This window comes from Natrix helvetica (genome assembly GCF_964273705.1).
Source record: "Natrix helvetica genome assembly, chromosome: 9".
NCBI classification, from domain to species: Eukaryota; Metazoa; Chordata; class Lepidosauria; order Squamata; family Natricidae; genus Natrix; species Natrix helvetica.
Window position 1 is genome coordinate 3,678,365 of NC_138560.1, and position 24,416 is coordinate 3,702,780.

General features: G+C 44.8%; 2 protein-coding genes across 2 annotated transcripts; one reads left to right on the plus strand and one right to left on the minus strand.

The window, feature by feature from the left end:
• Positions 1 to 208: 208 nt before the first annotated feature.
• APOE (apolipoprotein E) lies at positions 209 to 5,866 on the minus strand. The gene is made up of 4 exons (XM_081962710.1): positions 5,750 to 5,866; positions 5,086 to 5,145; positions 1,862 to 2,012; positions 209 to 1,334 (listed from the first exon to the last, which is right to left on the minus strand). Exons 2-4 carry the CDS (start codon positions 5,126 to 5,128, stop codon positions 707 to 709), a joined length of 822 nt encoding a protein of 273 aa, XP_081818836.1. The 5' UTR covers positions 5,129 to 5,145; positions 5,750 to 5,866; the 3' UTR covers positions 209 to 706.
• A 14,615-nt stretch (positions 5,867 to 20,481) lies between these two features.
• LOC309396494 (uncharacterized protein) lies at positions 20,482 to 23,606 on the plus strand (the record flags this gene model as incomplete). Its single annotated transcript, XM_081961654.1, has 3 exons — positions 20,482 to 20,562; positions 21,850 to 21,997; positions 23,069 to 23,606. The coding sequence occupies exons 1-3, from the start codon at positions 20,526 to 20,528 to the stop codon at positions 23,604 to 23,606; spliced, it is 723 nt and encodes a 240-aa protein (XP_081817780.1). The 5' UTR covers positions 20,482 to 20,525.
• Positions 23,607 to 24,416: the final 810 nt, after the last annotated feature.

Below are 24,416 nucleotides of genomic sequence, written 5' to 3' on the forward strand. Positions count from 1 at the left end.
TTCAGGGTGTCTGTTGGCAGGGCAAAACATCACAATAGCAGATGATTGTGGATACTGCGAACTCCCCATTCCCTCCACACTCCTGGGGGAAGGATACCGCAAAAATCTCCATTCCCTAAATGCTGATTTCCCCTCTGCAAAAGTGCTCCCAGGTTGAAGTCCATGCCCATCCCAAGCAGGAAAAAAAACACTGCAGGACCAGGAGAGATTCATATCCAAAGTATATTTTATTGTTACAGATCAAAACACCAGGGAAAGCTGAGGAATAATGGGAACACATTTGGAATGCAGGCTTGTTACGGTGGGAAGGGGAAATGGGCATCAGGAATCCTTCCGGGATCATTCTAGGAAAAATTCACAAGTGCAACACAGGGGTTAATACGAGAGCGGAAAGGGGAGAGAAGGTTAAGAGGGCCGGATGGCAAGGTCTTGTTCGAGGGGACGATGGGGCTTGTGCAAAGCAGCATGAGGTTAGTGCAGTCTCCCCCCCCCCCCACACCTCCAATCTGGCGTTGCTCCAGATGTGTCGGCTTACAAGCCCAATGCTGGAGGGTGTCATGCCGCACATCTGGAGGGCTCTCAGCCAGTTGGGAAGGTTAGGTTAATACATGGCTGGCCTGTCAAGAGCCATCTCAACCAAGCTTTGAGGTTCCCCTCCGTTTCCAAGGAGACAAAGCAGGAGGGTTGCTGAAGGTGTAAGCCCCCTTCACGGCTCCTGGTTGATCTCCTCCACCACGGGCTCAACCTGGATGCCCATGTCCTCCAAAATGGGGTTGGCCAACTGGCGGAGTTTGTCGACAGCCTGGTCAAAGGCGGTTTTCATCTCCTGAAGCTTCTCCTGGAACTGGTCCTGGAGCTCCTGGACGCGGCTGCTGAGCTTCTGGTGGACCAGCTGGCCTTGCTCGCCGATGGCTTGCTGCAGAGCCTGGATCCTCTGCTGTCCCTTTTCGTGGATGTTGGAGAGGTAGGGCTCCAGGTTCTGGCGGGCGGAGGTGACCTTCTCGCTGGTGTTGGTCTTCAGCTCCTGGGCGTAGGTCCCCAGCTTCTGACGCAGCTCCTCGGCGTCCTTGGTGATGCGTTTCCTCAGCTTGCGCATCAGGAGGTTGAACTGGGACTTCATGTTGTCCACGTTGTGGTCGATCATCAGGCGGGTGTCTCGGCAATATTGGAGCAGCTTCCCCTTGGTCTCCTCCATGTCGCCTCTCAGTTTCCCGGTGAGGGTGGACACTTCGGCCGTCAGGCGCTCCTGTAGCTCTTGGGTGTAGGGGCCAAATTTGGAACGCATCTCATCCGTGTAGACGTCCACCTCAGCGATGGTGTCGGTGATGAGGCCACTGAGAAGACAAGAGAAGCCAGGGGTCAAATCCTCGGGTGCATCATATTTACATAGCTTTGTTGTTGGTCTAAGAGAGCCAGGTTGGTTGAGGAATGGTGACGGACCAGCTAGAAACTAGGAGGCTGGGAGTTCTAGTTCTGCATGAGGCATGAAAGTTGGCGGGGGGGACTTTGGGCCAATCACCAGGAGACAGGGAGTTCTAGTCCCACCTTAGCCATGAAAACCAGCTGGGTGGCTTTAGGCTAATCACCAGGAGACAGGGAGTTCTAGTCCCACCTTAGCCATGAAAACCAGCTGGGTGACTTTGGCCCAAACTACCAGGAGACAGGGAGTTCTAGTCCCACCTTAGCCATGAAAGCCGGCTGGGGGACTTTGGGCCAGTTCCCCTCCATTCTCAGCCCAACCCACCAAGGTTGTTGTTGTGGAGAAGACAGTTTGAGGAAAGGTTATTAGTTTTGTTTGCTCCCTGGTTCGTGTTGTTTATAAAAACAATAAAGGCGAGATGAAAATAACAAAAACACTCACTCCAATTCCCGGCTGAGCTGGGAGGTCCTGATCTGGGCAGTGACGTCATCCGCCACATTTGCAGCCTTGGTGACGTAACCCCAAAAGACGTTCACCGTTTCCTCCCATTTGGACTTTGGCTCGTCTTGAAAGAAGGGATTGGCCCAGGAGGCTGCACACAAATCATGGGAAAAAGAAAAGAGGAATAAAACTCAGCCTACAGGTCTCGATTGGGACTGGAGGCTAAAACATATGATCAACGGTTGCAGGAACTGGGTATGTTTAGCTTAAGAGAAAGAAGGACTAGGGGAGACATGATAGCAGTCTTCCAATATCTCAGGGGCTGCCACAAAGAAGAGGGAGTCAAACTATTTTCCAAGGCACCTGAGGGTAGAACAAAAAGCAATGGGTGCAAACTAATCAAGGAGAGAAGCAACTTAGAATTGAGGAGAAACTTCGTAAAAGTGAGAACAATTCATCAGTGGAACAGAAGTTGCCTCCAGAAGTTGTGAATGCCCCAACACTGGAAGTCTTTAAGAAGATGTTTGATAGCCATTTGTCTGAAACGGTATAGGGTATCCTGCTTGAGCAGGGGGTTGGACTAGAAGACCTCCAAGGTCCCTTCCAACTCTGCTATTGTATTGTATTGATTGGGACATTTCGAACTCAGGACCCGCCAACCATAGAGCACGCTCTTGGTCCTCCAAAGTAGTTCCTTGAGTAGGTGTTGTTGTCGGTATTCCAAGGGTCAACTTGGCTTCAAATGCCACCCTTTTCTCTGATCTGGTGCCCTCTAGAAGTTCTGGAGCAGGTCCCGTAACCCTGTAGCTATCGTGGCCACATTAGTTGGGCATTATGGGACCTGTGACTCCAGCACATTTGGAAGGAATCAGCTCAGGGAAGGAAAGCTCACATTAATCCATGTATCTCTAAAGGTTAAAGGTAAAGGTTCCCCTCGCACCTATGTGCTAGTCGTTGCCGACTCTAGGGGGCGGCGCTCGTCTCCGTTTTAAAGCCGAAGAGCCAGCGCTGTCCGAAGACGTCTCTGTGGTCATGTGGCCGGCATGACTCAACGCTGAAGGCACACGGGACGCTGTTCCCTTCCCACCAAAGGTGGTCCCTATTTTTCCACTTGCAATTTTTACATGCTTTCGAACTGCTAGGTTGGCAGAAGCTGGGACAAGTCACGGGAGCTCACTCCGTTACATGGTGTTAGGGATTCGAACTGCCAACCTTTCTGATCGACAAGCTCAGCATCTTAGCCACTGAGCCACAATAATTTGAGGGGTCCTTGTTGCTCTCAGAGCTTGTTTGTTTCCTTGCAGATGTTTCATGATTCAACTAGGTAACATCATCAATGCTGGAAGGGAGAGGAGGAGGAGGAGGAGGAGGAAGACTATAGGGTCCTTGTTGCTCTCGGAGCTTGATTGTTTTCTTGCAGATATCTCATTGCCCAACTGGATAACATCATCGGTGCTAGGACTAACTCTGATGATGTTCCCTAGCTGGGTAGTGAAATGTCTGAATGAAGACAACCCAGCTCACAGACCACCAAGGAATCCTCATTCAACTGTGAGCCACAAACATTCTCCTTTACTGGAACTCTCCCCCTCTTCCTCCTAAATCCATGCCCCCACCCCCACCCCGCCCCGCCTAAGCAGGTTGGCTTTATCAACCCTTATCTTAATTTCTCATCCCTTCCCTTCCCCTCCTCCCCGCTCCTTTATCTTCTCACCAACCCTACAAGATAGGCTAAAAGTTGAAATAGATTGAGCAGCCCAGATTCTACTACCCACGCAGGACAAGCCACAACAAGAAGCTGCTTCCTGGTGTGTTTCTATTTCCCCTGCGATTAATCACAGTGCCCTCCAGTCCTTATGCAGGACGCCCTCACTTATCGGAGAGCTTTGTTGTGGCAGGGAGTCCCAGAGGCTAGACGGGAAACAGGAAACAGACTGGAATGGGGACTAATTCGGGCCTGTTGGCATTTACTCGAGTTTGATGAAATAGTTCTTAGCCACATTTAGGCCTGGCTTGGGTTCAAGAGTGACTCAAATCCTGTCCCTCCCCCCCCCCATTGACTCTGCTTGTTGAAAGCCAGCTGGGAAGGTCACAAGTGACAATCACATGACCCCAGGATGCTACAACAGTCAGAAGTACATGCCAGTTGCCCAGCGTCTGAATTTTGATCACACGACTGTTACATGACTGGACTCTTGTAAGTCATTTTTTCCAGTGTTGTTATAACGGCCGTAACATCGAGGACTACCCTAAATGCTATCCTTGATTTTAAAAAGGATGGCCTGCTAAATGGAATAGACTTGTTCATTGGCTTCCCACAAACTACTCTGCCCCATCTGAGCCTGGTCTAGCATATTGTGGGAAGTCTGGATCAAACCATCAAACAGAGCTGGAAGGGACCTTGTAGGTCATCTAGTCCAACCCCCCCACCCAAGCAAGAAACCCTTGCACGAATTTCGGACAGGTGGCAGTCCCGTCTCTTCATGAAAGCTTCCGGGGATGAAGCTCCCACAACTTCTGAAGGCAATCCCTCCTTATTTCTAAGTTGAATCTCTCCTTGATCAGTTTCCATCCATTCTTCCTTGTCTGACCTTCGGGGGCTTTGGAAAAAGGGGTTCAGCCAATCCATCTGTTAGTGCAGAGGTCTTCAAACTTGGCGACTTTAAGACTTGTGGTCTTCAGCTCCCAGAAGACCACAAGCCTTAAAGTTGCCAAGTTTGAAGACCTCTGTTCTAGTGTTTGCAAACGAAGACCCTCAGACCTTCATCCTGCCAGGAGACCCCTCAATTTTACCTCTTGTTTAACCCCAGAGGGCTGGAAGCCAATCAAGGAGAGAACCAACCTAGACCGAAGGAGCAATTTCCTCAGAGTGAGAACGATTAAAAATTAACTCCAGAGGTTGCAAGGTGCTTCATCACTGGAGGCTTACAAGAAGAGACTGGGCAGCCATTTGTCCGAAACGGGATAGGGTTCTCCTGCTCCAGCAGGGGGTTGGACTAGAAGACCTCCAAGGTCCCTTCCAATTCAGTTATTCTCTTATTCAGAGCTATACTGCCACTGTCTATAGAGTTCTGTGAAGGAAAGACATCTTCTACATGCCGATGACATTCAGGAGAATCAAAACAGGGCTGGTAAACAGACTTGCTTACTTATTTTTTTATCTCCCACTCCCCCCCCCTACTTCCCGCCTTCGTAAAATTGCACACCCCAACTTGGTTACTTACCACCCAGCAGCCCCACGGCGAAGAGTAGAGCGAAGAGTTTCATGGTGATCGGTGGATTCCCTGGGGGGGGGGGGAGGGGGGAGAAAAGCACATCAGATATGGTATGAATTTAGGACAGGGGTGTCCAAACTTGGGAACTTTAAGACTTGTGGATTTCAACTCCCAGAATTCCCCAGCCAGCTATGCTGGCTGGGGAATTCTGAGAGTTGAAGTCCACAAGTCTTAAAGTTCTCAAGTTTGGACACCCCTGATTTAGGAGAAATGAGAAGGAGAGGAAATTTCTTTCTCTCTCTCTCTCTCTCTCACACACACACATCCCAGGAATGTAGACCCTAAGGCCACCCCCCCAAACTCCCCCAGACTCAGGATCCATCAAAGCTCAGCTCTATCCTTCTTATTCTGTTCTATGATTCCGTTTTATTCTATTGATAACCCAGAAAGGGAATTACTGTTGCTAACTTGACATCGGAGAAGATGCTAATTTCTGTTTTGTTTCCTTCAAGTTGTCTGCATTGCAATCAACTAGCTAGAACTATCCTCTGTCCTGGGGGGGGCATAGGGGGGTGTTTAAACCCCCTCCCCCATGTTTTTAACTTAAATTACAACCAGCCACCGTCCCAGAGGGGGGGGGGGAATGATGCAAAGAGCCAAATCAAGAACTCACCGAGTGGTTAATGAATTCTTCTTTCTTCTCCTAGTCTTTCACCGTCCTTTCCGTGACTCCTTCGGGAAGTTTGTCTTGCCGTTCTCCTCCTCGGCAGACTTTTAAATACCCAGCTCAGCCTGGGGGGTGGGTGGGTGGGAGTGGAGGAAAGGGGCGGCCCTGGCAGAGTCAGCAGCTGGAAAAGAAAAGAAAAAACAAACAACCAGTTTGCCATGGTGGCATTGGGGGCAAAGTTTAATCTCCATCACCACTCGCCCACGTTGGCTTAACCCTGACATCTTCAGGATGTTTTTTTTTAAAAAAAGAGGGAAAGAAATAACAGCTCTTTGCACACCTGTGAAAGGAAGCAGTTTCTTTTCACATCTGGAAAAGGAAGCAGTGTGTACACAAAGGTATTTGCACACCTGGGAAAGGAAGCAGTTTCTTTTCACATCTGGAAAAGGAAGCAGTGTGTACACAAAGGTATTTGCACACCTGGGAAAGGAAGCAGTTTCTTTTCACATCTGGAAAAGGAAGCAGTGTGTACACAAAGGTATTTGCACACCTGGGAAAGGAAGCAGTGTGTAAACGAAGGTATTTGCACACCTGGGAAAGGAAGCAGTGTGCACACAAAGGTATTTGCACACCTGGGAAAGGAAGCAGTGTGCACACAAAGGTATTTGCACACCTGGGAAAGGAAGCAGTGTGTAAACAAAGGTATTTGCACACCTGGGAAAGGAAGCAGTGTGCACACAAAGGTATTTGCACACCTGGGAAAGGAAGCACTTTCTTTGCACATCTGGAAAAGGAAGCAGTGTGTACACAAAGGTATTTGCACACCTGGGAAAGGAGGCAGTGTGTAAACAAAGGTATTTGCACACCTGAGAAAGGAAGCAGTTTCTTTGCACATCTGGAAAAGGAAGCAGTGTGTACACAAAGGTATTTGCACACCTGGGAAAGGAGGCAGTTTCTTTGCACATCTGGAAAAGGAAGCAGTGTGTACACAAAGGTCTTTGCACACCTGGGAAAGGAGGCAGTTTCTGAGATGTCAGGAGACACACATACCTGGGCATATTTTCTTCTTATTCTATCTGTGACATTGGGTGTGCTTGATTGTTATTTTATTTACTTCTATTTATTTGTTATATGTAGTTGCTCGGTTGGTACGCCGCCCCACGCCTGATTAAAAACAAACCAACACAATTGAGAGCTAGTTTGGTCTGGGGGTGAAGTCCCAAAGGTGCTTTTTTCAAGAGGCAACTGGGACTTTCTGGTTTTTTCCTTGAAGACGTTTCGCTTCTCATCCAAGAAGCTTCTTCAGCTCTGACTGAAGAATTCCATTCTTCACCATCCAGTCAGAAGCTTCTTGGATGGTTCTCCCACCTTTGGGAGAACTCTGACCTGGATGACTGAGAATCTCCATAGACATCCGGTGGTACCAGGCTAGAACCTGGGAGACTGTGAGTTCTAGTCCCACCTTAGCAATGAAATCCAGCTGGGTATTTTGGGGCCAATCACCAGGAGACAGTGAGTTCTAGTCCCACCTAATGCACAGAAGAAGGCCGGGTGTTTTGGGGCCAATTACCAGGAGACTAGGAGTTCTAGGCCTGCCTTAGTTCTGAAAGACACAAGGGTGACTTTGGGCCAGTCCCTCTCTCTCTCAACCCAACCTACCTCACAAGATTGTTGTTGTGGGGAAAATAGGAGGCGGAAGGACTATTGTATCTTCGCTGCCTTGAGTTATTTGTAAAAATAATAAAGGCGGCAGACAAATAAATAAATAAAGATAAAAATATAATGGAATACAGATAGTAAGCTCGCCTTACGACCACAATTAAGTTCAGAATTTCCTTTGCTAAGCCAGGTGCTTGTTAAATGACCCACACCTGATTTTACAACCTTTTTGCCACCGTTGTTAAACGAATCCCTGCCGTTGTTAAGTAAATCATCCAATTGTTAAACGAATCAAACTTTCCCCGTTGACTTTGCTTGTTGGAAGCCTCACCGATCAGGGATAGCTCGCTTTTCGAGTTCTGTTGTAATTTTGAACAGTCGCTAAGCAGAGAATGTGAATGTCAACTCCCAGAATCCCCCAGCCAGCAGGTTTTAAGCTGAATGGACTTCAACTCCCAGAATCCCCCAGCCAGAAATCTTTCAGATGTGTGGAGTGGCCATGTGGGGAATTCTGGGAGTTGAAGTCCACCCATCCTAAAGTTTGTAAAACAGTGGCATAGAACCAGTGGTGGGATTCAGGCAGTTCACACCACTTTGAAAGAACCAGTTGTTAACTTTCTGAGAAGTTTGGTGAACTGGTTGTTGGAAAAAATCATTAGAGCAGAGAACCGGTTGTTAAATTATTTGAATCCCACCACTGCCTAGGACCCCAATGTGATTGTGTAGGTCAGTATGTTTTTAAGTTTAAATATGAAAAAGAGAGAGAGAAGAGCGTGGGGCGAGGGGGGGGGGGGACAAAGACATGATTCTATCTGACCCAATTGTCCAAGAAGACCGATTAGATTTTAAGTTGGTCAAATGTTACTGCGGAACAGGAGGTCATCAGAAGCAAAATCTCGGTTTGAGCTGCTGAGAATCACTGGCCGTTCGGTCTTTGTGACTCTGACTCACTGCCTGGAGCAGGGACTTTCTAAGATCTCTTCAGGCAAGCTGCCAAGTCAACACACAACTTTGCTTTGCAAAAAAAAAAAAAAAAACCACCACACAATTGGCACGCAGTCCATCTGTCCCCACCGCCCCTGGGCATCTGATGCTTTCCTTCCCCAAAACGTCCTAGTTGAGTTGATCATGTAAGAGAGGGCGGGGGCATTGATTTAGCTGAGACAGCCGTTGTTTTAGCTCCAGCTCTGCTTGTCTGTTGCACAAATGCACACTCACACGTGCAAAAACTTCATTCCACATGAATTAACAAACTCTGCACTTTCTCTAACGGTAAAGAGCTTTCTGGATACGCAGGGATTTTAAAGTTGTGCATGAGACACAACCATGGTATTTGTGTGCCCTGCATCCGTTATCGTAAGTACATGCCATCTGCCTGAATTTTGATCATGTGGCACTGGGAATGTTGTAAGTGTGAGGATCGGTCATAGATCCCCTTTTTCAGTGCCATTCGAATGATCGAATGGTTGCCAGTCGAGAACTATGTATAACAGATTTCGCTCCCTTATTGGAGGCTGAACTAATCCCCAAAACAGCCTGATTTCCTCGGGTGCAAATTTGCACAAACGGGGATATTGGCTTCCCTAGGATGGAGGCAAACCTCCGGTGCCAATCAAGTGACTTCAGATCGTCCCTGACTTAGGACCATTCGTTTAGTGACCTTTCAAAGTTGCAACAGCACTGAAAAAAGTGACCTGTGACCCCTTTTCACACTTACGACCGTTGCAATGTCTCCATGCTTACATAATCATGCTTCCTATGCTTGGCAACCGGCTCATCTTTACGACGGTTGAGGCGTTCTTGGGTCCTTTTGCAACCTTCTGGCAAGCAAAGTCAATATTCACTTAACAATTATGGCAAGACTGTAAAATGGGGCTAACTCTCCTGAGAACTCTCTTGCTTAGCAATGGAAATTTTGCACTCAATTATGGTCATAAAGTCAAGGACTACTTGTGAAAAACAAGACTAGAGAAACTGCCTGCAAATTTGGTAACTGTTTACTGTTTATTAACTTTTTGTCTCTCTCTCTCTCCAGCCCTCGTTTTCGGGAGTCTCCGAGACTGTCAAACATAATAAAATAAAATTTCTCCTCAGGCCAGAAAAGAAGCTAGAAGGGATTGTGTATAAAGTGAGCGAGAACGAAAGGCGTTTTATCGTTGTTCTGCTGCCCAGAATTCTGTTTTTTAAGCATGCGGCCGTACAAATCTTTTCAATAAAATAAACACAAACAGAAGATGTAAAGGCAAGGGTTCACAGCTGGCTTTTGAAAAGTTGGCAAACCCAAACTATGCAGCTCATTAAAATAAGTTTCATTCATCCATTTATGGCCATTAATTCAGGATCACAAGAGGGCGTTTTATAAATGTTCTCCCTCTAAGGACAAAATTTCCTGTAGCCTCTTGATGTTTCTGAAAACACTTTGCTTCTCATTGCAAACTTTGCCCTGAAGTAACCTGGCTTAACACTGCAACCAAAGTTCAGGATGATTTGATCAGAGTTGATAGCGACATCTGGAAAAAAAAATAGCTGGGAGGTTTATTTTTTCGGAGAAGATAAGCAAACCACAGGCTTTTGACCATCTCTGGCGGAGAACTGCCTGTAGCTACAAAGTTAGGTCTTTGTTAGGACAAAGGTTTCCCCCGTGTCTTGCACTTAATCACTGTTTTGTAAGTGGATGTTTTACAAAGTTCAGGATAACCAGCCTGGCTAATAAACTCTCCCCTTTTTAGTTGGAAAAAATAATAATTGCAAATGTCTTGGAAAGGAGAAACCAAGCGAATAACAAAATAAAATTTTGTTATTTTTATTCTATTTATTCTTTCTGCACCATCTCAGAAAGTTCAAACTGCCCCAAGAGCTGCTGATTCAGTTCTACAGAGGAATGATTGAGTCTGTCATCGGCTTCTCCATCACTGTCTGATTTGGCTCTGCAACCCAACAAGACAGACACGGACTTCAAAGGATAACCAGAACTGCAGAAAAAAACAATTACTACCAACCTGCCTTCCCTTGAGGACCTGCACACTGCACGAGTCAAAAAGAGGGCTGTGAAAATATCTACAGACCCCTCACATCCTGAACATAAATGGTTTCAACTCCTGTCCTCAAAACGAGGCTATAGGGCACTGCACACCAAGACAACTAGACACAAGGACAGTTTATTCCCCCAATGCCATCACTCTGCTAAACAACTAATTCCCACAACACTGTCAAATTATCTACTAAGACTGCATTACTATTATTCTTCTCATCCTTCCTAGTACCTATCTCTTCCCACTTATGAGTATAACCATGTTGCTTGTATCTTTACAGTTTATACTGTTTTATTTGTTTCCTAGTATGATTTGATTGCTTATTAGAACCTATGACTATCACTAAGTGTTGTATGTTTTATTCTTGATGAATGTATTCTATTTTATTTTGCTTTATGTACACTTAGAGCATACGCACTAAAGACAAATTCCTTGTGTGTCCAATCACACTTGGCCAATAAAGAATTCTATTCTATTCTATTCCTATTATATTCTATCCTATTCCTATTCCTATTCTACTCCTATTCTATTCTATTCTATTCTATTCTATTCTACTTCTACTTCTACTCTATTCTACTTCTATTCTATTCTATTCTAACTTCTATTCTAAATTCTATTCTATTCTATTCTATTCTAAATTCTAACTTCTATTCTAAATTCTATTCTGTTCTATTCTATTCTATTCTAATTTCTATTCTAAATTCTGTTCTGTTCTGTTCTATTCTATTCTATTCCTATTCCTAATTCCACTCTGCTCTGCTCTGTTCTATAATTTTTCTTCCCCCCCACTCAAATGAAGTGAATAACATTTTTGCTTTTAAAATAAATTTTATGCAATTTTACCCTTCTTAGCTGGTCTCCAAACCCCCAGAATTCCCAGGTAGAATGGCCGAGGGCACTCTGGGAATTGTAGTTCCAAGATATGGGAAGGGCACCCTGCAAAGATTACATCTAGCCCTCAACTTATGAGCACAACTGAGTCCAATCTTTCAAAAACTTGCAAAATTGTTAAGTGAGTTTTGCTCCCTTTTGCAACCTGTCTTGCCACAGTTGTTAAGTGAATCACTTGCAGAAGTTACAGCAACACTGAAAAAAGTGACATGGCCGTTTCTCACACTTATGACCTCAGATGCTTGGCAACTGGCGTGTACTTATGACGGTTGCACTGTCTCTTCTGGGGGGGATCATGTGATCCCCTTTTGCGACCTCCTGACAAGGAAAGTCAAGGGGGTAGCCAGATTCATTTTTCATTTAAACAACTGTGTTACCAACTTAACCATGATTCACGTAACAGCTGTGGCAAGGCAAGTCGTAAACTGGGGCAAAACTCGCTTAACAACTGCCTTGCTTAACAATGGAAATTAATTGTGGCTGTAAGTACATCAAAGAAAGGTAAAGGTTCCCCTCACACATATGCGCTAGTTATTCCCGACTCTAGGGGGAGACACTCATCTCCGTTTCAAAGCCGAAGAGCCAGCGCTGTCCGAAGACGTCTCCATGGTCATGTGGCCGGCATGACTAAGCCCCAAAGGCGCACGGAACGCTATTCCCTTCCCACCAAAGGTGGTCCCTACTTTTCTACTTGCATTTTTTACGTGCTTTCGAATTGCTAGGTTGGCAGAAGCTGGGACAAGTAACGGGAGCTCACTCCGTTATGCGGCGCTCGGGATTCAAACCGCCAAACTGCCGACCTTTCTGATCGACAAGCTCAGCATCTTAGCCACCAGGCCATCACCACGTCCCTCGTACATCAAATAGGAAAAGTTTATTTCTGAGTTATTCCTGGTTTGTTGGGAGAATTGAGTAGGTTGGTTCAATACATTCAGAACTACACAGAATTCTCACGCCTTGGAAAGTTAATGTTTTTCTGACCTGGACTAAAATAATCAAATCAAAGTCTTTACAATGAAGTAAGATTTGGGGCCATTCTGGCTGAATAGAGGATAAAACGCAGCTCAAAAGTTTATTTATGCATTCATTGTCTTTATCGATGGCATTGATAGAGGATTTTCTGCTTTGGAGTTTTCACTGGTTTTTGAAAAAAATTCGGCCGTGGAATAGAAAACTCCAGCTAAGAACGGCTTTCGAGGCATGGATGCCAAGGCATCATAAACCATTATCAGCTGCCCGGCCCTAACGTGGCACTTTCTTGCTATCTGAGAAAAAGGCTGCAGAGTCCACGAAGGTCAGCGGTGCAACTGGAAAATGCCATCCTAGGCAAATCCAGAGAAGGCTGCTATTTCGTCCATTTCAATTCGCGTTCAGCAATTTTTAGGTCCGGGGTTCAAAATATGTGGCCCAGGAACATGTGTGTGTGTGTGTGTGTGTGTGAGAGAGAGAGAGAGAGAGAGAGGCATTGTACCTCTTCAAAAGTTGTTCTAGGACAGCTTGAACCCTGCACAGAAGGACAGGGTCATTATTAAAAGATGTAGTGGGGGGGGGGTAAGGAAGGGGTTTGGATCAACCCTGGGGAGACCCGGGTTCGAACGTGAGGCTGGTCTTGTAAGCCATGTGTCAAGGTTCTCTCTGCCTTGCCTACCTCATAGGGTGGTTGTTGGGTTTGTATTGGGGAGATCCTCAGATCGAGATGCGTCTTGTCCAGGTGTGTGTTTGTGTGTCTATAACGAAAAGAAGGACTAGGGGAGACATGATAGCAGTGTTCCAACATCTCAGGGGTTGCCCCAAAGAAGAGGGAGTCAAACTATTTTCCAAGGCACCTGAAGGCAGGACAAGAAGCAATGGGTGGAAACTAATCAAGGAGAGAAGCAACTTAGAACTGAGGAGAAATTTCCTGACAGTGAGAACAATTAATCAGTGGAACAGAAATTGCCTCCAGAAGTTGTGAATGCCCCAACACTGGAAGTCTTTAAGAAGATGTTGGATAGCCATCTGTCTGAAATGGTATAGGGTTTCCTGCCTAGGCAGGGGGTTGGACTAGAAGACCTCCAAGGTCCCTTCCAACTCTGCTATTTTATTTTATTGTATTGTATAATTGTATTGTATTGTATGACCATGCAATCAGAGCTGTATCCCTCCCTGACAAGTACGTGTCAGTCTTCCAAGTAAGGAAGCCAACTGTGCAAAGTTTCGCATCCAGTCTTCATGAGAAGGCTATGGATTGTCCGGAAGCTGTTCAACCTCTGTCCCTGACTCATTAAAGTAGCTGCATCCTTTTCCCAAGACTGCGCTTGAAACATAAACCAGCAAGTTTTAAAATGGGCGGACTTCAACTCCCAGAGTTCCCCTACCCGGCCTGCTTGCTTGAGCCAAGCTAGGCAATGGGACGGTGGTAATTCCGGTGGGGTTGTCAGCGACACCCGGCGACACGTGCGGTGTGCAAATTGCTCTGGATTCAGTTCAGCGAGAACTTGGCTGGTGGTGAGGAAGGGAGGGTGGGAACAGAATCCTCAACGAACCATTAGCACAGTGTTTCTTACTCAGAATGACAGAGCTGGAAGGGACCTTGGAGGTCTTCTAGTCCAACCCCCCTGCTCAAGCAGGAAACCCTGGGCCACTTCAGCCACTTCTTCTTAAAAACCTCCAATGTTGGAGCACCCACTCTTGGCAAGTTGAAGGGGTGTCGACCAGGGGTGGGTTCCGGCAGATACTACTGCCTCTTCGCTCAGGGGTGCTTCACCCACACACGCGCATTTGATGCGCACAGGATGCACGCAGCACGCGCATGGACAGTACAACTCAAATTGCTCTGCGCAAAAACAAGATGAAGGCACCTATGGCACTGCTGGGAGAACCGGTTCAGGGATGTGGCAGGCCTGGGTCACTGCTGGTTCCAGCGACCCAGGCCACCAAACTACTACCGGTTCGGCTGGACCGGTCCGAACCGGTAGGAACCCACCACTGGTGTGGAATTCAACTCCCAGAATTCCCCATTTGTTCGCCAAGTTTCTCAACCTTGGCCACTTAACGTGTGTGGATTTGAACTCCCAGCCACCATGCTTTGAGATGCGTGGACTTCAACTCCCAGAATTCCCCTGAAATCTTCTTACTTTCTTACTTTCGCTCGCTACTGGTTCTGAACTGGGAGTGTGTGTGGCGCTTCTGTGCCTGCGCAGAGCATCTGTGATGACATCTGGGCAGGTGGGCAGAGCCTCCCGCTGTCGCTACTCTGACTTCAACTCCCAGAATTCCCCAGCATTGAGATGCATTCCCCCTGCTTTGAGATGCATGGACTTCAACTCCCAGAATTCACAGCCAGTATGCTTTAAGACGCATGGACTTCAACTCCCAGAATTCACAGCCAGTATGCTTTAAGACGCATGGACTTCAACTCCCAGAATTCACAGCCAGTATGCTTTAAGACGCATGGACTTCAACTCCCAGAATTCACAGCCAGTATGCTTTAAGACGCATGGACTTCAACTCCCAGAATTCACAGCCAGTATGCTTTAAGACGCATGGACTTCAACTCCCAGAATTCCCCAGCTAGCATGCGTTAAGATGGCTGGCTAGGGGATTCTGGGAGTTGACGTCTACATATCTTAAAGTGGTCAAGCTGCCATTTCACGGAATGTGGTGCATAACTGCAGATCTGAGACATCTTAATGGTTTTCTCTTCCTAACTCATCTTCTTCCATCCATTTCTCCCAAAATTGCTCTCGGCTCCTCAAAGGATGAGGAATTGCTCCCCACTTTAGGCAGAACCTCTTAATGCTGCTGCCTGCGTCTCAAATCTTTAATCCCTTCTCCCTACTAAAAAAAAATTTTTTTTCCTTAAAAAGGAATTGTGTTTTGATGCTTCGTTCCTTTTCCCAAAGCTGAACTGCTTTGGCAACGGAGCTTGGAAAACAAGTTAAAGAAGACCGAATGTAATCGGAGATGCCGGGAGAAAAATATTCCTTTTTTTCTGCTAAACAGAAAGGACTTTCATTCTGGGGAGGGGGGTGTCGCAGAACTCCCAGATTTGTTTTTTGGGGGGAGGGAGAGTTACTGGAAGGAGAACAAGGCCAGATTGTGTTTGGCTTTTCGCTTATAGGAAATCAAAAGGACGCAGCGCCTGGCTCAGGAGAATCCTTCCCACCCACCACTCACCCAAAAGAGAAACTGGGGGGCAGGAGGCAAATCAAGAAACCATTCACAGCAAATGAGTTTAGTTTGTTACGATGTGCGGTCTGTCAGAACGGCCTCCCCTTCTCGACTCCTTGTGGGGGGGGTGTCTTGGAATCCCACATCCATCATTCCCTGCTGAGGTGGCCCTTAATGAGGGATGATTTAGGACAGGGGTCTCCAACCTCGGCAATTTTAAGGCTTCAATTCCCAGAATTCCTCAGCCAGCTTTTTCTCTTTTTCTTATTCTCTTTCTTTCATCTGTCTCTTATTTCACTCCCTTTCTCCCTTGCTCTCTTTTTCTTTCGTTTTGTCTCTCTATTTCATTCATTTTCTCTCTTCTTTCTTTCTTGCTTTCTCTTTCTCACTTTCTCCTTTCTTTCTTTCTTTCTTTCTTTTTCTTTCTTTCTCCTTTCTCTCTTACTTTCATCTGTCTCTATTCTACTCCCTTCCTTTCTCTCTCTCTCTCTCTTTCTCATTTATTTTCTCTCTATCTCTTCTTTCCTTTCTTTCCTTTCTTTCCTTTCTTTCACTCTTCTTTCTTCTTTCTTTCTCTCCTTCTCTCATCTGTCTTTATTTCACTTCCTTTCTCCTTGCTCTCTCTCTCTCTTTCTTTTTTTCTTTCTCATTCATTTTCTCTCTATCCTTTCTTTCTCTCTCTCTCTCTCTCTCTCCCTCCCTCCCTCCCTCCCTCCCTCTTCTCTTCAAACAATATAAACAACACATCAAGACACACTAAAAAAAAATTGACTTTTCACATCGGTTCCTCTTTCTAACCCAACAGGTCGGTGTCGCACTGCCATCAAATGCCTGCTGAGGCATGGAGACACTTCCCCAGACAGCTATATTTGGAAAGCAGAACCGGGGGAGGGGGGGACGACACTTGTGACCGTCCACATTAACCACAGGGGTTACAAGTTTAACTGGAGGCCTTCACTTTCCAAGGTGGCTTAATAAGCCGATAATAGCTGTCATTATGTATTGTCAAAAGTGAAAAGAAGGAAGGAGGGGTTGAGAAAATGAAAGGCAATGATCAACCACAGAAATCAGATCTGTTGAGTAATGCTGGACAGAGGCTAAGAGATTGCAAGATTAGAAAAATTGGACTGACAGAGAAAAATCCACCATAGATAAGTCAGTACCAGGACAAAGTTCTCCTCCATGTGAACAGAAAGCATTATAGATCATTTTCTATGACTTTACAAGAAGGATGTGATCTTTGATATAAGTTACATATGTTGTGTTAGCTGCAAAGCTGTGTCCAACCCATCGCGACCTCCATGGACAATGTTCCTCCAGGCCTTCCTTTCCTCTACCATCCTTTGGAGTCCATTTAAGCTCACACCTACTTCTTCAGTGACTCCATCCATCCACCTCCTTCTCTGCTGTCCCCTTCTTCTTCTTTTGCCCTCCATCGTTCCCAGCATGAGGCTCTTCTCCAGGGAGTCCTTCTTCCTTCTCATTAGGTGGCCATAAGTCTTTGAGTTTCCTCTTCAGGATCTGACCTTCTAAAGAGCAGTCAGGGTTGATCTCCTCTAGGACTGACCAGTTGGATGGCCTTGCAGTCCAAGAGACTCAATGCAGGAGTCTTCTTCTCCAGCACCAGAGTTCAAAGGCCTCCATTCTTTGGTGCTCAGCCTTCCTTATGCTCCAACCTTCACAGCCATCCATTGCAACTGGGAAAACCATAGCCAAGTTACATATGCTTTACTCCAATGTTCTTAATCTCTTGGCAGCTTGTAGATGTATAGACTTCAACTCCCAGAATTTCCTAGCCAGCATGGCTGACTGGGCAATTCTGTGAGTTGTAGTCCAGACACATCTTAAAGCTGCCAAGGTTAAAAATACTGGCCTATTCTAAATAATCTGTTTGGTTTGGTTTGTATTGTGACAATCTAATCACAGTAGCAGTAGTGATAACAATATTAAGAATAATAACATTGGTGAACTGCCTAAAACAGTGTTTCTAAACCTCAGCCATTTTAAACCCTCTGGACTTCAACTCCCAGAATTCCCCAGGCAGCATGCTTTAAGAATTCTGGGAGTTGGTCCCCACAGCTTTAAGTAGCTTAAAGTTGAGAAACACATTGGCCTAAGCTTTAATGGAAGATGTGTGGATTTCAACTCCCCAAATTTCCATGCTGGCTGGGGAATTCTGGGAGTTGAACTCCACACATTTTAAGGTTGTCAGGGTTGAAAACGCAGGTCTTTTCTTTAAAAAAATTAAGGATTGAAGTTTTGTTTTGTTTTGCTCTATAAGTATCCCGATACACAACCTTGGCCTGTTGAACAGAATTACTCAGTAGCTTATCCATTGTTGTTCTTGGCAATCTCATTTTTGGAAGCCTCCCCAGATTGCTGGCACCGCCCCTACATTTTCTATACCCCCCAAAAAAACGTTATGAAATCAACTTTCCAATCGAGATAAGGCTCCTGGTAAACAAGTCAATAAAAGGAATGATTCATAGCGGTCCCCCCCCCAAAACTGATTTTGAGTTGTTATCAGCTGATAGCTGGTAGATCTTTCTAGATGGGGAAACTTCCTGCCAGACGAAGAAGAAACCACACAAGACAGCCCTGTTAGGTGGTTTCTGCCTTGCAACGGGACTAAAAAGAGAGATGGGGCAGGGGGGGGGGGGGGAAACCAGAATATTTGACTAAGCAAAAAAAAAAAGAGAGAGAGAGAGATTATTTTGCATTGTAGTGACTGGCACCGTGTTTTATTGCAGTTGTGAATAAGTTTCATTGCCTCATTTTCGGCTGAGAGGGTGCTCATGAGATCTTCAAAAGCAGAACTGGAAAATCGATGCAAAATGTCTGAGACGTTTAGAAAGGGGCCAAGATTTCATACATTTACAATTGCTTTGTTTTTTAAACACTTTCTATTGTGTGTGTGTGCTTATTCCATTGTGTCTATATGTACATTTCTGAAATCTATGATATGGTATGATTAACGGAGTTGGAAGGGACTAACTGGAGGTCATCTAGTCCAACCCTCTCCCCACCCAATACCATTTCTGACAAATGGCAGTCCACTCTCTTTTTGAAAGCCTCCGAAGGCAAGGTCTATTCCATGGGTTGATTGTTCTCCCTGACAGAAAATTTCTCCTTATTTCCAGGTTGAATCTCTCCTTGGTCAGTTTCCATCCATTATTCTTTGTCTGACCTTCAGGTGCTTTGGAAAATAGCTTGACCCCTTCCTCTCTGTGGCATTCTTCAAATATTGGAACTCTGCTATCATGTCTTCCCTAGTCCTTCTCTTCAGTAGACTAGCCAGGCCCAGTTCCTGCAGCTGTTCATCATATGTTTTAGTCTCCAGTCCCCTGATCATCCTGGTTGCTCTTCTCTGCACTCTTTCTAGAGTCTCCACATCTCTTTTATAGTGTGGTGACTAAAACTGGATGCAGTACTCTAGGTGTGGTCTTACTAAGGCTTTATAGAGTGGTATTAGCACCTCCCTTGGTTTGATTGTATCCCTCTGTTAATGCAGTTTAGGATTGCGTTGGCTTTTTTCACTGCCACCGCACACTGTTGACTCATATTTCACTGGCTGTCCACTAAGACTCTGATCCCTATCACAGTTACTGCTATTAAACCTGGTTTCACCCAGTCTATATGGGTCCTTTCGGGTTTTTTTGTGTAAGATTTTACTTTTATCGATATTGAATTTCATTTTATTAGATAGGGCCCATCCATACAGCTCAGTGCAGTTTTGGGCATTTGTATGCAGTTTTGCTTACACCCCTGGCTTACAGCAAGGTTTTTCAATCTTAGCAATTTTAAGATGCATGGACTTCAACTCCCAGGATTCCCCAGCCAGCATATGACTTTTGTTGTGCTATTCAGCTACCATTTTCATTTTTTCACCCTGACAATGAGATTATCTCAAAGGCCACCTGATGTTTCCTTGGACTGAAGTGGATCCATCCAGGCGGTATGGAATTAACTCTTGCAGCATATAGTTCAGTGTTTTCCCATCTCAGTAATTTTAAGATATGTGGACTTCAATTCCCAAAATTCCCCCAGCCGTCATCCCGGTTGGGGAATTCTGGGAGTTGAAGTTCACAAATTTAATATATATTGATATAGTCAATCCACTGGTACTCCATGCAGTCACAGTCACTTTGGGGTTGAAGGCTTTAATTTTTTTTTTTTTTGAAATAAATAGAAATAAAAGGTGCATACAAGGCTAATAAAGAAATGAAGGGACTGTGGTATGCTGAGGCAGGATGACCTCAGTCTTCAGCGCCCTCTGGTGGTGGATGGCTTAATTTAACATTCAATTTATTTAAACAATTTTTAGTTCTCCTGTTTTCACTGCGGAGGTAGTCCTCAACGTACAACTACGATTGAGCCCAAAGGTTCTGTGGCTAAGTGAGACATTTGTTAAGTGGGGTTTGCCCCATTTTACGACCTGTCTTGCCACAATTGTTCAGTGAATCACTGCAATTGTTAAGTTAGTTACATGGCTTCCCCATTAGGCTGCAAAAACTGGACATGACCGTCATAAAAATGAACCAGTCCCCTATCTCTCAAACAGGGTGGCTCTTTTGCAATTGTGAGGAATTGTCCTTGGTCAGCAATGGTGGCTTTCAGAAGATCGGTCGTGGTGAAGCACATTGGTTGTATGGAAGATGTAGACGGAAGACGCAAGGAATCCTGCAATCCATGTTGGTATCTGCAAAGATTGACTCATAAAGTTGATGCTTAACATCTCCAAGGTTATTACGTGGTGGAGATAGATCAGACAAAGAAGGTGGATCAGCGAAATCCACCTTCTTTGATGTCCTCTTACGTTTCTTATCAAAGGTTCTTCTTGTTTATTGCATCCTCTTTTGTATTCCAGATGTTCTAAGTAAAGAAGACCTTCTAGTGTCCATCATCCAGAGACATTCCAGATGCCTGCCTTGTGTTAATGAATGACAGGAAGTAGAGATGGAAGTGTTCATTTAAGCTCCCCCTTGGCACTTCTAATACAATATCTGCTTTCCTCTGGTAGAACATCTCAAGAGGTTCCAGGAGCCACCATGAAGTTCCTCATTCTAGTTTTTGTCGTCTTCTCAGGTGAGTGGTGGATTTGGCAGAGGCTGAAATTTCTTTCGGCTGGGTTGGCAAATTCTTTTCCTGCATCTCCCTTTAGGAGTTCACACTGTTACTGTAGTTGAAATGTTCCATTCTTGTAAAAGCGTGTTTAATCTTTCTTCGTCTCCTCCTCCTCCAATGCACCAATAACTTATAGAGATTACTTTGAAGACCTTTCATATAATCTACCCATTTTGATCATTAGATATCTGGGTTTTATCATTTCTTTCCATTCTTCTTCTTTGATTTTACTATCTCCAGATATTGCCCCATCTACCGAAATTCCTCTTTTCTTTTCAGTTGTAGATGGGAACTGGTTTGTTGTAAAAATCTAACCTTGGCAGTACTAGCGATACAAATATTTATGGTGGTTGTTGTTAGTTTTATTCATTAAACATGAAACTCAGTCAACTGAGCATTCAAAAATGCATCACAGATGCCATTGACTGGTGCTAATGGTTGATATGGCATGCTACTCAACCAAGGTCCTTCTTAAAATATACGATGTTCTGAGTAGCGCAGTTTTTTGCAGTTCGGCTGGTGTTATTGCAGGAAGCTGAAATTTCTTGATGTGTTTTCTAAACTTCTTGGACACGGTACCAAGTGCCCCGATGACAATGGATATCACTGTCACATATTTCATCCATAATCACGTAGTTTCGATGGCCAGGTCGCGATATTTCGTATTTCCCCCCCCAGTTTTTAAATTATTATTATTATTAATCATCACACAGCCATCCAGATGTTCAGGCTGGGTTTGGCATTTTTGTCTACCTAGCGAGTCCTTACCAAGGACCTGGGATAGGGAAATCTGGATGTTTGACGGTGTTACAGATATCGTCGCAGGATGGAAGCAGTTCTAAGCAAAGCCGCCTTCCGCAATTGACTGATGGCAAATTTGTCAATGCCTATGGTGTATTATTATTATTATTGTTGCTATTATTAATTTGTTGAAATATAGGCACCATCTCAATTAATGAATTTAATGAATTTAATTTCAACAAACATAAATTGGACAGAAGCAGTTCTAAGCAAAGCCGCCTTCCGCAATTGACTGATGGCAAATTTGTCAATGCCTATGGTGTATTATTGTTATTGTTGTTGCTATTATTAGTTTGTTGAAATATAGGCACCAGCCCAATTAATTTAATGAATTTAATTTCAACAAACCTAAATTGGACAGAGCTGTAATACCTCCTGCTCCCAAATCCTCTACTTTTTTGCAGTAGACACAAGGTTACATTCATTGTTATTATTTTTCTCGCGCAGGTTCCCAAGCGTACGTTCTCCGGGATGACCCCTATCCTCACCTGGCCAAGTTAAACCAGGAGCTGCTAGAATACATGCAGAATGTCACCAGGATCGTGAATGAACAAATTGACTATATCCAAAACCTGGAGCTTAGCCAATCAGTGCTGTAAGAAAGCTGGCCGTACCATGCTATGGGATGGGGGGAGGGTTTTTTTTTTTCCCCTGATAAGGTATAACGAAAACTCCTTCCTTTTTGTCCTTCCTTCCTTCCTTCCTTCCTTCCTTCCTTCCTTCCTTCCTTCCTTCTGCGCTTTCCTTTCCTCATGTATCTATTTATCATCTATATCTATCATCTATCTACTTATCCTCTATCATCTTTCATCCATCTATCCACATTATCTATCTATCTATCTATCTATCTATCTATCTATCTATCTATCTATCTATCTATCTATCTACCTATCATCTATCATCTATCCAACTATCCATCCATTGTTTGCATATTTATGTATCTATCCATCCACTCATTTATATCTACCATATATCATCTATATCTATATCATCTATATCTATATCATCTATCTATCTATCTATCTATCTATCTATCTATCTACCTATCATCTATCAATCTATCCAACTATCCATCCATTGTTTGCATATTTATGTATCTATCCATCCACTCATTTATATCTACCATATATCATCTATATCTATATCATCTATATCATCTATCTATCTATCTATCTATCTATCTATCTATCTATCTATCTATCTATCTATCTATCTATCTATCCAACTATCCATCCATTGTTTGCATATTTATGTATCTATCCATCCACTCATTTATATCTACCATATATCATCTATATCTATATCATCTATATCTATATCATCTATATCTATATCATCTATCTATCTATCTATCTATCTATCTATCTATCTATCTATCTATCTATCTATCTATCATATCTCCCCCCTCTCTCTCAGCTATCTCTATCTTCTATATCATCCAGCCACCCATGCCTCTACTCCATCCTCCCTCGCTCCCTCCTTCTCTCTCTCTCTCTCTCTCTCTTTCTTTCTTTCTTTCTTTCTTTCTTTCTTTCTTTCTTTCTTTCTTTCTTTCCTTCCCTCCCTCTTTCCATTATCCGGAACTTTCTATTCTGTAGCATAGCTCTTCTCTCTCATCTGGATCTCCCAAAACCCATTTTCTTCTCTCTCTCTCTCTCTCTCGCAGAGACCGTCTTCGCCACACCTACTTAAAAATAAGCGAGCGCTTGAATTACTTGGAGTCTAAATTGCCTCCTGATGTCCCGAGAACCTATTATATGGCCATTGAGACGTCCATGGGCTTGGTGGAGAAAGGTCTCGATACCTTAAGCAACTTCAAGAGACGGGTGACCCCAGTCACAGACAAGGTGTCCGAATCCCTCTACTCCATCGTGGCTCCCTTTGCGGACTCAGTCTTGGAGAAGGTGGGGCCCTATTCCGAGGCTCTGCGTCAGGCCGTCAGCACCCCAATTGAGAAACTCAACCCAAGGTTGAGCGAGAAGCTCAAGAAGCTTCTGGAAAGGCTGACCAAAGAGTTGGCTCCGTTAGTCCAAACCCTCCAGAAGGAATTGCAAGAATTCATGGATTCCTTACAACCAGCTACGGACCACGTCCAGAAGAAGGCGAAGGAAGGCATGGAGACAATCAACCAGCAGCTGCAACCGTATATCGCGCCAATTCTTGAAACCCTTGAAAAATACACCAGGGGCTCTCCAGATCAGTGAGGATTGTTTCTGCCAGCAGAATCTTGCTTGATCTCTACTGAGAAAATCAGTGGATAATAAAATATACGGATATGGCCATTTTGATTAGGGCTGTTTGTAATTCCCCACTGTTTCAGGCCATAGAACGGGGGTGTCAAACTCGATTTCATTGAGGGCCGCATCAGAGTTGTGCTTGGCTTCGTGTATGTGTGTGTGTGTGTGTGGTTGGAGTGGGCAAGGCCAGCTCGATGTCACACGTATCCGGGGTGCCTATGGTGGCCCAAGCACTCTGCCAGCAAAAACGGGCTCCCAAGCGCTGTTTTCGGCTGAATGGCCTCCTGCAACCCTCTGCCAGAGTGTGGTCCATTTTTGCTGGCAGAGGCTCTGAATTATGGTATGTCTTTAGACTTTTGTATCTTTCTAACCTGAAGAATATTTTCTTGGAAAAATGTCATTCCTAGCGCCCCAGTTCTCTCCCTCCACTGGGTCAAACTATTGCTACTCTGTTCTAACGGGACATCTGGTCACGTCATCAATCAAATACTGATAGATTCATATTTCCGGAGTTCATCTTTTGACCCGGGAAGGCAAAAACTCACTGGATGTGAGCTCTGTAGACCCGGGATCTCTTAACTTGGCAACTTTAAGACTGGGGGACTTCAACTCCCAGAATCCCTCAGCCAGGTGGCTGAAGATTTCTGGGAGTTGAAGTGCCCCAGTCTTAAAGTTGCCAAGTTGAAAAAAAAAACTTCCGTAGAGGCACAAACACATCAGAATGCCCATTACTTGAGCATTGTGCTGTTTTAATACAGTCTTCCACAATTTGACCAA